General features: G+C 41.8%; 1 protein-coding gene across 1 annotated transcript in view; it reads right to left on the bottom strand.

The window, feature by feature from the left end:
• Positions 1 to 15167, bottom strand: part of MBTPS1 (membrane bound transcription factor peptidase, site 1) — a 42948-nt gene extending 27781 nt beyond the window's left edge. The window contains exons 1-7 of the mRNA XM_048816445.2: positions 15066 to 15167; positions 7815 to 8314; positions 6752 to 7009; positions 5158 to 5361; positions 1990 to 2100; positions 660 to 769; positions 87 to 203 (exon numbers count right to left, since the gene is read on the bottom strand). Coding sequence (XP_048672402.2) covers positions 87 to 203; positions 660 to 769; positions 1990 to 2100; positions 5158 to 5361; positions 6752 to 7009; positions 7815 to 8001 — 987 coding nt within the window. The 5' untranslated portion in view covers positions 8002 to 8314; positions 15066 to 15167. The remainder of the gene's footprint in view (positions 1 to 86; positions 204 to 659; positions 770 to 1989; positions 2101 to 5157; positions 5362 to 6751; positions 7010 to 7814; positions 8315 to 15065) is intronic.
• Between the last annotated feature and the right edge of the window lie 448 nt (positions 15168 to 15615).

Genomic DNA, 15615 nt, shown 5'->3' with positions numbered 1-15615 from the left:
AGGTCTGCCCACACAGAACACATTTCAGAATTGGGACCCATGAGGTGACCATGCTAAATACATATGTTCATAGTTTTTGCACTTACCTTGTCAACAAAAGGATGATCCATAAAGTCTGGACCACCAATACTAAGGTTTAATACATCTATCTTCTTTAAGATGGCATAGTTAAAGGCATCCAGAAACCAAGATGTATAGGAGACCTGTTTATTAAAGCACAACAAAAGCAACCATTTAGAAATCAAATGAGAATGTAACAAAATAAAGCTAGGTATTAAAAGAAACAGAAATTTAAGGGTAGGAAACAAACAAAAGTAGACTTCTAAAACAAAAAAAAACTATTTTGTTTTTTCTTTGGTATTTAAAATAAAAAGTTAATTTGATTTTTTTAATCCTTCATTAAAATAACACTAAAAGTAAGAGGTAGTGGTCCTGCATGAAGTTGATTGTAATACCAAATTCTTATTTGAAAATAAACTCCAGGAGGCAATTCTAAAATCTGTGTAAATGTACATAATTCTGTTAAAAAAAACAAACTTTCTCTTTACAAAAGGAAATACTTTAAAGTTCACAGGAATTAATAGTATTTGTAATTTAAGGGTTAATAATGTGTTATTCCAGAAAGGTCTGAATTAAAATAAAACATTTACGATATCTACCTGATTATTTGTGAAGACCCTAAAAATGTGCAGCTCTGCATTTGGAGCAAATCCCTGGCATTCCCGCATGCTGGCTATAACACCGGCCACAAACGTCCCATGGCCCAGACCTGTTGCAAATTAGTAGTAGTATAAAATTAATAAAATAAAATGTTAGAAGCCAAACCATTTCACTGTAAAAATTTTAAAAATCCAGACATTTTGTATGCATATTCAATTGCTTCTCTCTTTCATCCTTAGGAACATTTAAGTTTATTTTAAAAAGCAACAGAAATGTTGGTCCAAGTTGAGAACTTGTTTCACTTTGATCTAAAATCCTTTGCAATAGATGCTAAGTGATTCCTACCAACAAGAATTTCTACAATTGAAACTGCATATATGTGGGGTGAAATCCTGACCTCACTGAAGCCAGGTTTTCCTACTGATTTAAGTGGGGAAAGAATCTCACCCATTAAATATATGATGTGCAGAAACAGAGGGAAAAGGATATCCTATAGACAGGAAATATTTTCTATCCCTCAAGTTTACTTGTTAAATATTTTGGTCAACTCTAAACAACACCTTTTTCCCCAAGTGTTTTGATTCGGCTGTTTCGGATGTTTTTCAACCTTTGTGCGTGTGTGGTTTTGCTTTTGTTTTTTTAATTGTCCAAATTTGAAATCAAAATACCATTCTGAATAAAAAATGGTTCATGAAGTTAAGTATTTGCATATCCGTAGCACTGGTGTATAAGATGGGGCAAATACAAGAAGACGAGAGACAATCATACAAAGGCAGATAAAAAGAAATGAAGAATATTGGCATGGATCTGCAGAGTTTATGCTGGTGTCACAATTTTACTTTTCCACTGAAAAATTATGTGTATTACTAATGTTTCAAGGAGAGCTGCCAAAACTGTAACAACTCACTAGATTACCTGAAAATGAATCAAAATATTATCCCTGATAACAGGAAAAAATTAAACGCATTAAAATAAAAAAGGGGGGGGGGGGGCAAGAAAAAAAATGCTTGGGAGTTGCCTCACCCCCAGGTATTTCTACATTGCATTTCTGCTTGGATAACATTTGATCCCCTAGCCCTTTCTTAAAATTCTTGAAGAAATATGGCATAGGACTCAGCGGAGACAACACAAAACCCTGGGAGGTGTTGAGCCATCCAGTGAATTTTGTGAGAGTTCAGAGCACTCAACACATTGCAGAATTAGGTCCATTACCTGGGAAGATATGTAATTCTAATCTCAAATAAACAATTTTACTGCATAATCCAGGATGCAACACATAATGTAAAATACATAATCTATAGTTTCAGCAATGCTATATATTAAACCTACCATCATCCAAGGTTCTCTCATTAGTCCAGTTTGTTCTTTCTTTTACATTTTTGAAATGTGGATGTTTTTCACTCAGTCCAGTATCAAAGACAGCTACTCTTACACCAGCACCTATTTCCATAAAAGAGGATTGCTATATAAATATATTTCCTTGATTTAGCATTTGTACCAGTTTATTCTGGAACGTAAAAGGAGTCTCCTGTGTGCTTAATGAACTGCGTGGTCTACACATTCCATGTCTTCCAAAACCAAAAGTCCTAGTTCACTCTTGAAATTCACCTAAAGAGCATTAGTTCCTTTCAGTTTCATAAAGGCAGAGACTAATTTAACAGAGTCTGGGGGGAAAAAAGTAAAGCTGATTTTGACCCCATGAGGGACTTGGATCAAGGTAAGTAGATCAACAAATTGATCTCCTTTTCACTTTTACCTACATACAAGTATAACTGAAAATTACACTTATATCTTGGTTTTTCAACAAAAATGATTTAGTATATTTTTCTAAAGAACTACTTTAAAAGAATATTAAGTTTACAAAGTGAAACACTTGAAAGGTCAGGAAATATAGAATATAGTTGCCCGTGCAACCTTAACTTTTCCTACATGCACGTATGTGCAGAAAAAGCTCTTTCATCTGACACTTCACCAACCAGCAAGTTCCATAAACCAGCATTTCTGATCCTCGCTAAAAGACTGGTTTATAGTGCCGTTGATGCGGGACCGGCAGGGGGCTGGGATGTGGGAGGGGCTGCGGGGTGGACTCTAAGAGGGAGTTTGGGTCTGGGAGGGGGCTTGGGGCACCAGATTGGGGGTCGGGGGCACTCACCTCTGGCAGCTCCCAGAAAGCAGCTCCCCGTCCCTGCTGTTGCTGGCAGAGGCATGGCCAGGCAGCTCTGTAGGCACGCTGCCTCCGTCCCCCCTCCCCGAGCACTGACTCTGCAGCTCCCAGCCCATTGGCCAGGAACTGCAGCCAATGGGAGCTGCAGGGGGTGGCGCCATCAGACAGACCTAGCGTGCCTGCTTGCACAGCCGCCTGGCCGCACCTCCGCCAGGAGCAACAGGGCCAGGGAGCCACTTGCTGGAGGTGAGTGACCTCCCTCTCCCCACATCCGACACCCTGAGCCCCCTCCCGGACCCAAACTCCCTCCTAGAGCTTGTGCCCCGCAGCCCCTCCCACGCCAGTGCCCCGCACCCCAAACCCCTCCCTCTGAGTTAACTGGCATTTTTAATTTACTGGCACCCCCGTTCCCCCAGCATGCCGGTTAAAAAAAGCTTTTACTGTATTATGAGAAAGTACCTCCACAAAAAACTTCCTTAAACTTCCAGCATAGAACCAACCGCAACGCCCACACAAAATACCTCTACATTACATCCAGAGCACCTACAAAATCCTCTGTATCAGTGGTTCTCAACCAGGGGTCCGGGGTGCTCTTGGGGGCCACGAGCAGGTTTCATGGGGTCTGTGAAGCAGGGCCAGCATTAGAATCATTGGGACCCAGGGCAGAAAGCCAAAGCCCCATTGCATGGGGCCAAAGCCACCACCTGCGGCTGAAGCTGAAGCCTGATCAATGTAGCTTCCCGGGGGCCCCTGTGGTGTGGGGCCCCAGGCAATTGCCCCACTTGCTAACCCCTAATGCTGGCCCTGGCTTTTATCTGCAGAAAATCAGTTTTTGTGACACTGGTAGGTTGTGGAGTTTTTATTGGGGGGCTCAGAAAGAAAAAAGTTGAGAACCCCTGCTCTATATTACATCCAAAGTCCAGCCGTGGATCTCTACAGCAACAGCTAAAGTACAATATATTTTGCAGATGTATAGTAAAGTCTCTAATGTTATTTCCACATGAAAAACTGTGAGACTGGAATAAGGGTTGTGCATTTTGAATGGATTGTGGAGAAAATTTTGTGTTTGAATTACAGTTGGCTAGATGCTGGAACTGCAAGTCAGCCTGTTGTGTGGATGTACTGTGAGAACATTTGAGTAGTGTAAAGTTTGGGTGTTTAAGGTAACCTTCATTTGCATGCCTTAACTTGTGATTTCCTTGATTTTTTTAGTGATTGTATTGGTATTTCAGTGTTGACAATTACTGACATAGCTATCAACATTGATATTTGTTATCCTCCTTAGTTCACTACAGAAACTCAATATCCCCTACATCTTCCACAGCTGAATTCCTTTCCCACATCCCCCAGCCCCAACTACCCCTAACACAGAGACATGCTCTCTACCTTACATGTAACAACTTGCTCGTCACCATCTCCCCCTACCACATTAAGCTTTTAAAAGTTGATATATATCAACATTTTAAAGTTTAACGTAGCAGGGAAGCTAGGAAGGAAGGAGCAAGCATGTTGAGAAATGGGGTGTAGGGGGACAGAAAAAAGGAGATGACATGAGTGGAAGGAAGAATTTGGAGCTGTGGGAAAAATTTGGGCTGTGTGTTCTCTTGCTAAATTAACCGTTTAAAAATAACTGATTTTATTTTTCAGCTAAAGAAAAGCTACACCGAGTCAGGTCTGCATAAATTCAAACAGTATGTAGCACTTTCCATCAAGTCAACAATGTTCAATAAATGTATCACAAAACTAAGTACTTCTCAGGCCAGGTCTGCACTACAAACTTTTGCTAGCATACTGCATAACCAACCATATACTGGTTACGGGTGGGGAGAGGTGTGAACAGTGACCATCATGGCTGTGCTGGCAAAGCCCCTAGTATAGACAGTTATACCAGTAAAACTGCACTTTTGCTGGTATCGCTTATTTTGCTCGGGGGGGGGGGGAAGCTGGAATAAGCTATGCCAGCAAAAGTGCAAGCGTTCCTAATGTAGACCTGGCCTCATTCTCTAGAGAATTCAGATCCATCTGTAATGGATTAATAAATATAAAAAGGGAGCTGGTTGTGTCTCCTTATTACTACATGAATATTTTTTTTCTCACTTGTCTCAGAGACGCTCCATTTTTTTTTTTGTTTTCTAGCCAGGCAGTTCACAGAATATTAGGGTCATCTAGTCCAATCCCCTGCTCAAAGCAGGACCATTCCCCAACTAAATCATCCCAGCCAGCGCTTTATCAAGCCTGACCTTAAAAACCTCAAAGGAAGGAGATTCCACCACCTCCCTAGGTAACGCATTCCAGGGCTTCACCGCCACCCAAACCAACAGAAAAAAGCATACCTGTATAACCCATTTGCCAGAGCACATCTGCCTGCAGGGTTTGAGCAACTTGCCGTGGTATAGCTCTCAGTAAACGCCTGCTTGAATGCCTGCCTGTTGCATGCCAAAATCCAGAGCCTAATGATAGGCTTGCTCTTCTCAGAGGACGAGATGACTGCCATTTTTGAGTCCATCTGGTTTCATTGCATGGCAATGTAGGATCAGCTAGATAGGAATTGGATGTAGAAAAGAAAAGTGCAAAACATTTAATTTTCTATACTATGAAATATATGAACATGTTATTGGTACACTTTAGCCCTACTGTGAACAAAAATTTTAGATAGAAAAATTTTCACTTTTCAGACATTTGTCTAACCTAAATTTTATTTAAATCCTTAATATATCCTCTAAATACAAAAGCTCCATTCTAAAAGCTAATTACTACAGCTCCTATACTGAATATATTACAGACATTTAACTTAAGCATGTGAATAGATTAACTGAAGTCAGTAGGTGAAATCCTGACCCCACTGAAGTCAGTGGGAATTTTGCCCATTAAATCCCTAGTAGATTGAATCTATAATATACTGTGTTATGTCACTACAGAAAATACAGCTTTTAAACCATCTTGAATCCTTGAACACACCTCAGAATAGGTATTCTAAAACAGGGATAGTTTCACAATTAACGGGACGAGCCTTTATCAGAAATAAATCATAATGTCCAGAAGTCACTGCATTCTCATTTGTATAACATACTCCTGGGGGAATTCTGCACCAAAAAATTAAAAATGCTATGCCAAAAAAATTAAAAATTCTGCACACAATATTTTGAAATTCTGCAAAATTCTGCATATTTTATTTGTCAAAATAACACAATATAATCTCTTCAGTTTCAATCATTTTGGTAATTTATTTCAAAATACCTCTCAACAATACAGACAACAGCAAAAAAGATTTCCCCAGGAGTAGAGAGTTAAAGAAACCCCTACTACAACCCAATTCCAGTTGGGGGTTGCTGGAGGGAGCTGTTGGGCCCTCAGAGCCCAGATACCTGTACTCCCATCCCCACAGAGCCCAGCTGCAGGCACTCCCCCAGTCCAGACACCCACACCCTCTTCCCCCCCAGAGCAGAGCCACGGAGCACCCCTCTGGCCCAGACACCCATACATATCTCCCCACAGAGCCCAGCTGCAGGGCAGCCCCCAGCACAGACACCAGCACCCCCAGGGCCTTTACTCCACCCAGCTTCTTTATTGTCCCGCCGGGGACATGGTGTGGTGCAGGCCTGCCCTTCCTCATCCTCTGCCAGAGCTGGCTAGGTCTCCCAGGCCCTCTCCTGTCCCCAGGAGAATGAGGATCAAAGAGTGTGCAGCCTCCAGCCCTGCCAGGCTGGATGCTCTGGTCACTGCGAGCTGGGATCTGCAAGTCCAGCAGCCCCGAGTGGCAGCCATAAATTCTGCAGGGCAAAAGGGAATTCTGCAGTCCGCAGAATTCCGCCAGGAGTAATAACACTAATTTTGTGGGACTGGAATAAAGCTTACAGATTTTTTTAAAAATGAATTTAGTGCCACCAGAGATTAGGAACAGCTCTTTTGAAGGATGACTTTACTTACGCTCTGAATACTTGAGAGAGCGAAATACTTTCCGCTGGGGGGTTACTCGTTTGATGTTTGGGTGGTCTTCTAGTGTCAGTACTCCATCCTTCTGTTTCTCTTTGATCTGGATCACCTCAAAATCACTAGGGTAGTCACTGGCTGGGTTGTTGCGAGGTACAATCCTCCAGTTCTCTATATCACTATTCTTCAGTGCGCTTGAAATAAATTTACTTCTAGCTTTAGCTGTAAAGTATCCATTGAAAGCCACAATATATTCTGCAAGCAGAATACCATACATTAGAAATTACATTTCAACCAGATATTACAATAGGCACATCTATACCACCACCGAGATCTGAATCTTCCTCCTTATTATCAAAACAAATGTCTCAATCTCCCAAATGAAAATATTATGATTCCATTATTAAGAATATTATGGTAACGTGGATTTACGATTTATATAGGTTATGATTTTAAAAATAGTCTAGGGGTTTTAAAACACGTTAATTTTAATGGAAGATACCATATTTGTCTAAATACGCCCAGACTGTTTGGAAATCCTCATACATAGGTTAGTTCAGAAACTGTCACAAAAAAATAAAATAGTGAACACTTTGTTTTATATGGCTTTTTTGCTGTAGAATTTGTAAAACATCCAGAAAAAAATATTTAAATTGACTTTATATCTGCATTTTGATGTGTATTAAAAATAAGCCAACTAATGATGATGTCAGAGAAAAACCCGTCCTCTCCAGAAAAAACCTTTTTAACAATTTGGAACCATCATATTGTGCACATTTTTAGCCTATATAATCCCATGATATTTTTACCATTATCTTGTCTTCTGCTCCCACCCCCTCCTATTATTTGTCATGCTTTCTTTATGTATCTTATTTTCAGTTAGACTGTAACTGAAGGAAGGGGACGGGGTCTTCCTATATGACTGTAAAGGACTTTGCACAACAGGACCCCATATCTGATTGGGGTCTTTGAACACTATGTTAACACAAATAATACATAAATCATCAGCAGCATGTATCTAAGATTTAAACACATTTTAAAAAACTGGATTCTTTATTACCATGTTCTACTACTGTCGACGAGAATTCCACTTTCAAAGTAAGACGAGAGCATCCAGGACATAGGTGGGCCTCATGAGAGGAATTTCCTAGTCTTGTACCCAGGTGTTTTTTGCCGCAGAGTAAAATTACAATCAGGATCAACCAGATGTTTGCAAACTTCATGGTCATAAGAGAATATGGTTTCATTCAAAAAATTCCATAAATTCAAATGACACGTTTTCTCTTTATAAATTAGTTCAATTTTGTATCAATAAATGTTGCCTTTCCTGTGTTGTTCAACTGGATAGTCTCAAAGTTTTGTCCAAGTTAAGCAAAAATCTAGATTTCATGGTTTTTTGAGGTTAAGCCTAGTAAACAGGCTTATTTCTTTCTACGTTTTTTCTCCATTTTGGATTAAAGGATTCTCTCACTCAGAATGTGATAGCTCAGTCCTGTACTCCATTTTATGATGGGAAAGGTAAGCCCAAGGTAGAATTAAGCAAGTTTTTTGCAATCCAACCTGTAAAATAAACAAACCCACCAACAAAAATCATTAGATTTGTCAAACATACAAAAACGTATATTACAATAATAACTGACATTCAGCAATTATTATCGGAGAGAAACCATTTAATTCTAGATTATGCTTCTCTTTGATTTTTAATTTTAATTTCTTTTATTTTTGTAGTTTTCAAAGCTGCTGACAAAGTCATTATAGGATATGTTTTGTATGTACTTATTAACAATTGTCTCATCATTCATTTTTGTACAACACTAAACACAATGGGACCCAATCCTGACTGAGACTTATGGGCACTATCATCTAATATTATTATTAGATAATAATAATAATATTTATAGTATTATGTGTATTACTGTAGCACCTAGTAATGATAGTATAACATGTATTAAATTGAGAAGTGTTATGGATAGGATAGTATGAAGATATAAAATAAGATATTTTTGTTTTATCAACAGGATTTTGCACATACTGAGTTGAAGGCACAATCAAATTTCACATCAGACATTATGTTTGATGGAAATTGAGGCTAAAGGAATGTAGTGATGATAAATCCAGCTTCATGTTGTCCATTCTTATGCAAGAGCAGACCTTGGCTTATACTTTTGAGTGGAATTTTTATGGCATTTGTCTGTCAAGTGTCCCCTAAAGGAATTATTACTTCGAGGTATTTGCTTTTTTTTCCTGAGTGAAGGTGTGTTATAATTCCAAATGACAATAATTTAGTAGAGAGTATCACTGGGGGGATTTCAGTGTAACAGGGACTCTGTGAAAATGCTTTTCTTCTGAATCTAGGCCAGCTAGGCACTATAATATACAATACATTAGTATGAATTTGTTATTCAGAAAACTCACTTTAAAAGCAGCTAAAATCCTAAATGCTACACTGACATTTTAAATACTTCACTTGGATTTAGGGATGAAGTAATAGGAAATCTTGGATGGACAGCTCTGCCGTCCCAACCAGAGGTAGTGAGAAGCAAGTCATTTCAGGACACCCAACATCCAAAATTTTTGATCTGAGTCGACCTAAAATACAGCACAGTAAGTGACAAGCTACGACAACTCCATGCTGGCAATGCAATTTGTCCTGCTCCAGGCGAGTACCACAGCTCAGGGTAACAGTCTTCATCTGGTACAAATAGCACAGCTGCATCATATCTTAACAGATTGAGCAGAACATGGCAACAGGAATCTACTGAGGTTTCCAATAAAAAAGTAGTTTAATAGTATAGCAGTTCATCAAAAATGCAGTCTAGAAATACCTGCGGCACTCAATGCAGGGAGCACCAGATGACACACAAAGCAAGAGGACAGAGACCCACCCCATCCTTACTGCAAATGAGCCATTCAGCACTCATGAGAACCAAGAGGCTGAAGATAGTTCATTATTTCCAGTTCCTTATTCACCATACCATCTCCTTATTCATGGGTTCCCATTACCACATTCAAATAACAAAATAATTTAAAAATATATCAATGTCTGATTAATTCTTTGGAAATTTCATCTAATTAATTTGATAACATTTTAAATTAATAATTATTTATCAATTAAATAATCAAATACGGAATTGGGTTTTGACTGACCATATGTGACAAGATAAGTCTTGGTCACCCCAAGTGAAGGTAGCCTTGAAGGAAGAACTGACTGCAACATCTACCAGACTGCAGTAACACCCAGGCAAAACAAGATACCTCTGAAATAATATCATGTAATATAGCCCATTTGTATTTGCAGTACATTGCTATTTCACCTTTCAAAAAGCATATGTACATGAAAGCTCAGCTGTAATTAGTATTGGATCTTCAGAGAGTGAGTGTATGTAACTTACGCCTCGATGTTACAGGTTAAGGCTGCAAGTTTGATTCCGTGACTTCTGCAGCGGCTAGTGCAGCTGCTTCAGGGGCTGCCCAATGAGCTCAGGCAGCCCCTGGGCCAGTCGCACCAGCCACTGCTGGGGCAGTCTTAGGTCACTACCCGCTCCCCCTCCCCAGCAATAGGAGGAATTTGGGTGGGGGACTCGGGGGTCAGGGCTGGGGATTGGGGCATGGGAGGGGCAGCGCTTACCTTGAGGGAGCTCCCGGGAAGCAGTAACATGTCCCTCCCTCAGCTCCTAGTGCTGCCTCCACCCACAGGCACTGCCCCCGCTGCTCCCATTGGCCACTGTTGTTGGCCAATGGGAGTTACAGAGCTGGCAGCATACGGAGCTAGGAGCTTAGGGAGGTACATGTCACTGCTATCCGAGAAGCTAGGGAGGGAGCCTGCCAGCCCCGCCAACCCTCTGCCCCAGCACCAGCGGGGATTCCAGTTTGCTCGCACCTGCGGCGCTTCCCGGACCCCCCACCAGCAACCGCAGCACTCCCAATATTTACTCAGGGGTATAGTACAAGTCATGGATGGGTCACAGCCTGTGCATTTTTGTTTACTACCCGTGACCCGTCCATGACTTTTACTAAAAATACCTGTGACTAAAACATAACCTTAACTATGGTTAGCGGAGATGCTAACAGCTGAACAAAGCAAACATTTCACGTTAGCTGGCCTTACTTTCTCCACGTACTAAGAGTAACTGGTCATCAGTTGAGAGAACAAAAAGCCGACTATGACTTTGGTTGGGCTTTAATTCATGCTATTACAGAGGTTATCAGCAAGATAACTCCTATAAGTTATCTCAATGCTTGTTTTAAGTATGTACTGGGAGAGGGCAAGCTGATTTTACAATATTACACATTTGCGTAGTGCATATGATTAAAATAATAATATGTGGACATTTAGCTAAAGTGAAAGATTTCCACTAATTTCTTGTATGCTTCTGCATTCTGTAAAATGGGAAAACAATGCATGAATGTAGTGAAATGATTAGCAGACTCAGCATAATTTTCAGTACAGCATATTTTACTAGACGGTGCACTAAAAAAGGTAGCACAATGTGTACAGAAAAAACAGATATTCTTCACTTAAAACATTCTTGGATTTGATCCTGAAATAGTGATTGAGTGTAATGAGGGAGCAACTTGCACAATTCAACTTTTGTTAAATTGATTCCATCACCTAGTCTCGAAAAAGATGATCAGGAGAATGTAAATTCTCCTCCAGCCATATATTAGGGTACTGAATTTCAGGAAATACTGTTCAAGTATGTCTCAATATGACCATTATGGATTGGCAATGTGCTATATGCAATAAAATGGACACTAACAAGGGACAGTAACACCACTGTTGAAAACTGGTTCAGAATAGTGAAAAATCAAGGTCTGAATGACAAACTCCCTGAAGAGCTTCAGAGTTTGTGGAAATTATGAAAGACACAATTAAATGTAAACTATGTGCAACTGCTATAGGCATCTTGCATAACTGTAACAGAAAGGAGAAGTCCCCAAGAAGAAAGTAGCTGATGTTGTTGCTGATTTAGATATTCCAAAGCCTCACACTCAAGTTGAGACCTGAAATAAATGTCCACATTCAACACCCAAGAACTGAGACAAATATTGTAAGGCTCCTCAAGGGCAGCTGTATAAACCAAAACATTGGTTGTCCTGTCCTCAACAGAATGGTGTGGCCAAACTGAAGAAAGGCAAGGTGATATTCACCAACACATGCCCAAGGGATAATCTACTGTACATCATTAATATGATAATTAAAAAATATCACGCAGTAAAACCTGAGGTTGAACTATTTCAAAATAGAGATGAAGTGCTGTAAAGGCTACTTACAATGAGCGAGGCATTTAATAACAACGGGAATGCAGGGAAATTATGATAGCTTACACAATTTCAGAAATTTACAGGAAGGAGTGTGTGGGATTGCTATGGAAGGGAAGGAGATACGGTGACTTCCCACCTCTCCTATTTCTTTAGTACAACACAGTACTCTACATGTTGTAGTTCAAATTTTCCCCAAAAAGAAAATGAAATAACACTACCTAGTGTTCGATAGATATATATTCTCACATAATATAATGTCCCTCTACCAAGCATCAATGATAGTAATTTACAGGTAATTTTTCAAAGACAAACTTTCATTTGTATGTAGTTGGGTGGTTTGGGCACTTGCCTGGGGTGTGGGAGACCCAGGTTCAAGTCCCTAACTCAGACTCTCCCCTGTGAAGCTGTTCCACTTTGTATAAATATTTGTATTCCATTGGCCAAACAGAGAGAGAGAGAGACTCACTCTGTGCTCACCCAGGTCCATGTCCCTATTCAAAACCAAATAGAGCAGAGACTTCAACCTAGGTCTCCCACATCCTCAGCGCCCTAACCTCCAGATTATTGGCTGTACCTGTGTTTCTCTTTTTCTCTGTATTTTTCTGCAAAATATTTGGAAAGATCTCAGTTTTGTCCAGATGCAGAAGGAAAACAAATTATGAAACCTTCAACTTCTTTTTGGGTGAAAGAAAATCCATTTTCTGGTTTGCTGTAGTTAAAAGGCGCTATGTAAAATGCAGTGTTGTCCTAAAACAAATGTGCATTTAATAACCTATTGTTGCTCCTCCATAATGAGTTTGAAAATGTTATAAAAATAAATACACACTTTACAAACTGAAAAATACGTCTTTTAACAAAATTAAGTGAAAATTTTGGTCAAAATTTAAAAGTCTGCAACTTGTCAAATACACAAATCTTATTTAAGTCAGTCGAAGCTTTTGAAAATCAGGTCATTTTTACTGTCATGCATAAATGTGCGTTTGTAGCATAACTTCCAATACCAAAGTTTAAAACTTTGTCCTATACTACACCATTTTGCTATCTGTAGCACATTTAAACTAACTAAACTGTACATGTTAAGTAAGCTTATTTTATGTACTCTAATTCACTGATAATATTACTTTGGCCTGGTCCACACTACACGGTTAGGTCGATGCAATGCAGCTTACGTTGACCTAACTGTGGTTGTTATGTACACTTAAATTTCGCTCCTGCTGATGTAACTGCCTCACTACGCTGACTTTATAACACCACCTCTCCAAGCAGCGTAGAGTCAAGGTCAATGTAGTAAGGTAGACACTGTGTTACTTACATTGATTGTTATTGGCCTCCGGGAGCTATCCCATAATCTCCCCCGCCCCCCACTGCTCTGGGAACACAGGAGGTTCTGATCCAGCCATAAAAACACTGACATCTATTATTAGATTGCTTGGGGCACAGAGGAAAAGGGCTACAAGAGGGACCACCAGCAGTGCTATGTGAAAACCAAGCTGTGGCAGACAAGGGAGGCCAACAATCGATCTGGTATGGAGCCACAAATATGCTGCTTTTACAAAGAGCTGCATGCCATCCTCTACAGAGATCCCACCAGCACCTCCAAAAGCCCCATGGATATTTTGGAAAAGCCTGAGTCACAGATCCCCACCGTGAACAGTGAGGAGGAGCTGGACGAGGAAGAGAGTGGAGGGGACAGGTGACCAGGGGAATCCAGCTGGGCAGCGAGCCAGGACATGTTTTGATTCCACTGCAGTCTAGCCAGTCCTGACAGTCGAGCATGGGGGAGCCTGATGCAGGGGAGGGAACCACTGAGAAGTATGCAGTTTGCTTTGAAATTACAGAGGTGGAACCTGCAAATTAGCAAGACACATCTGTCGATTTACTCTTTTACTTGTGCTAAAAGAGGTAATGAAACAAACAAGAGAGGTAGTATTGCTTTCTGCTTTTCATTCCCCTCTAGAGTTCGGCAGAGGGGGCCCCCTCTAGAGTTAGGCAGAGGGGGCCATACGAAATGTTGGGACACAGTCATAACAAATGTCTTACACATTTAAATTTTGATAAATGTAGCCATTTTTCCTGTTCTCAGTTTGTTTAGGAACCTTTATGTGTAATCACAGACTTCCTAATATCTAGTTGTCTGTATAATTTCTGTGAGAACCTTACAGATGGATTTGTGACACTAGTTAAATACTTTAGCAAAAGAGGTACAATATTTGGGAGAGTTTACCTCAGAAAGAAAGCTTTTGTTACAGATTCAACTTATCCCAGCTCCTTGAGAACCATCTGATGGTCACTGGGATGGGCCACTTTGGGTGGCCCAATATTTGATTTGTCCCACACAATCAAAACCCAGCTCCGTATTCAAGCACCACTTAACTGTAAAAGTTGGGTGAAGGAGCGACTTGGCAGCATACTGCACACGAACAAAGCTTTGGGATGGGGGGTGGCATGCCCCACCTCCTTCATGACAGTCTGACGTTGTTGGCCACAGGGCCATGTCACTTGGGGTGTCCCACGAAACATTTTGTCATGTGCATTCAAGTTGTTGTTAACTAGCTAATTACTAATTCTGATTATCCCAATGTTAATTTGATGACATTTCTATAAAATTAACCTTACCCTGATATTTTTTTTAAATAGTTTGGGCCCTTGAATAAGGAGCTGCGGAAATGGAACCAAACCAACTCCAGACTCGTTGAGAGCTGTATGCCCCGCCCCTCCCCTCAGAACCCCCTCCTAAAAACAACCCTACATGCCCCCCCCCCCCCAGTAGCTCTGCAGCTTCTTCACCCCGCCAGGGCTGCGCTGCAGGCCCCTCACCTCATTAACGCGAGACCCCTTGTTCCCATACATGCCCCCTATGGTTCCCTCATGGCCCCGCTGGAACTGGGGTCACCCCCCTCCTCACACACACAGCACCCCCATAGCTCTCTCCAAGCCCTCGATAGCCCCCCACAGGGCCGACCCACGTTGAGCTCCATCACCCCGCGTGACGCGCCGCCTCCACCGCAACACCCTCCCTACGTCACCACCCCTCGCCGCCTCTAACCGTCTCTCCCCCGAAGCGCCGTGTCCAGGGCCTCCACGCGCCATTTTGAGCGGTGTTTACTAACAACGTCTCGCGAGAAGACGGCGGCCAACAGAGTTGGGAACATGACCCGACGCTCAACGTCGGGGAAGAGGAGAGGCGCATGCGCAAGACTCCGGCGCCCTGAACCGGGCTGTGCGTTTGCATGGGCGTCCGGAGTCTCGCGAGGCTTGGTGCGGGATACCGGAAGAAGCCGGGAGAGGGCTTCGGCGGGTCTTTCAGGGCGGCTGCGGGTCACGTGGGCGCGTGGCAGCCAAGGGCCGCTGCACCCGTGTCCTCCCGGGAGCTGGTCTGTTCGCCACGCTCACGCCGCCCAGGGTGGGAGGATCCAGTGACGCCAGGCTGTGGGGGGCCTGAGAGGAGGTCGGCTGGTGCGGGGGGGGGGGGAGGGATTTGCGGGGGTGCTACAGGTACGTCAAGGCACCCAGCGCGCTGGAGGGGCGTCTGTGACTGGGGTTAGGTAGACCTGTAAGTTACGGTTCACTGGGCCTCCCCGGGAAGAGACCGTGTG

This window comes from Caretta caretta, chromosome 12, assembly GCF_965140235.1.
Source record: "Caretta caretta isolate rCarCar2 chromosome 12, rCarCar1.hap1, whole genome shotgun sequence".
In the NCBI taxonomy this organism is placed as follows: Eukaryota; Metazoa; Chordata; order Testudines; family Cheloniidae; genus Caretta; species Caretta caretta.
The sequence above is the reverse complement of the archived record's forward strand: the minus strand, read 5'-3'. Positions and strand labels throughout refer to the sequence as shown.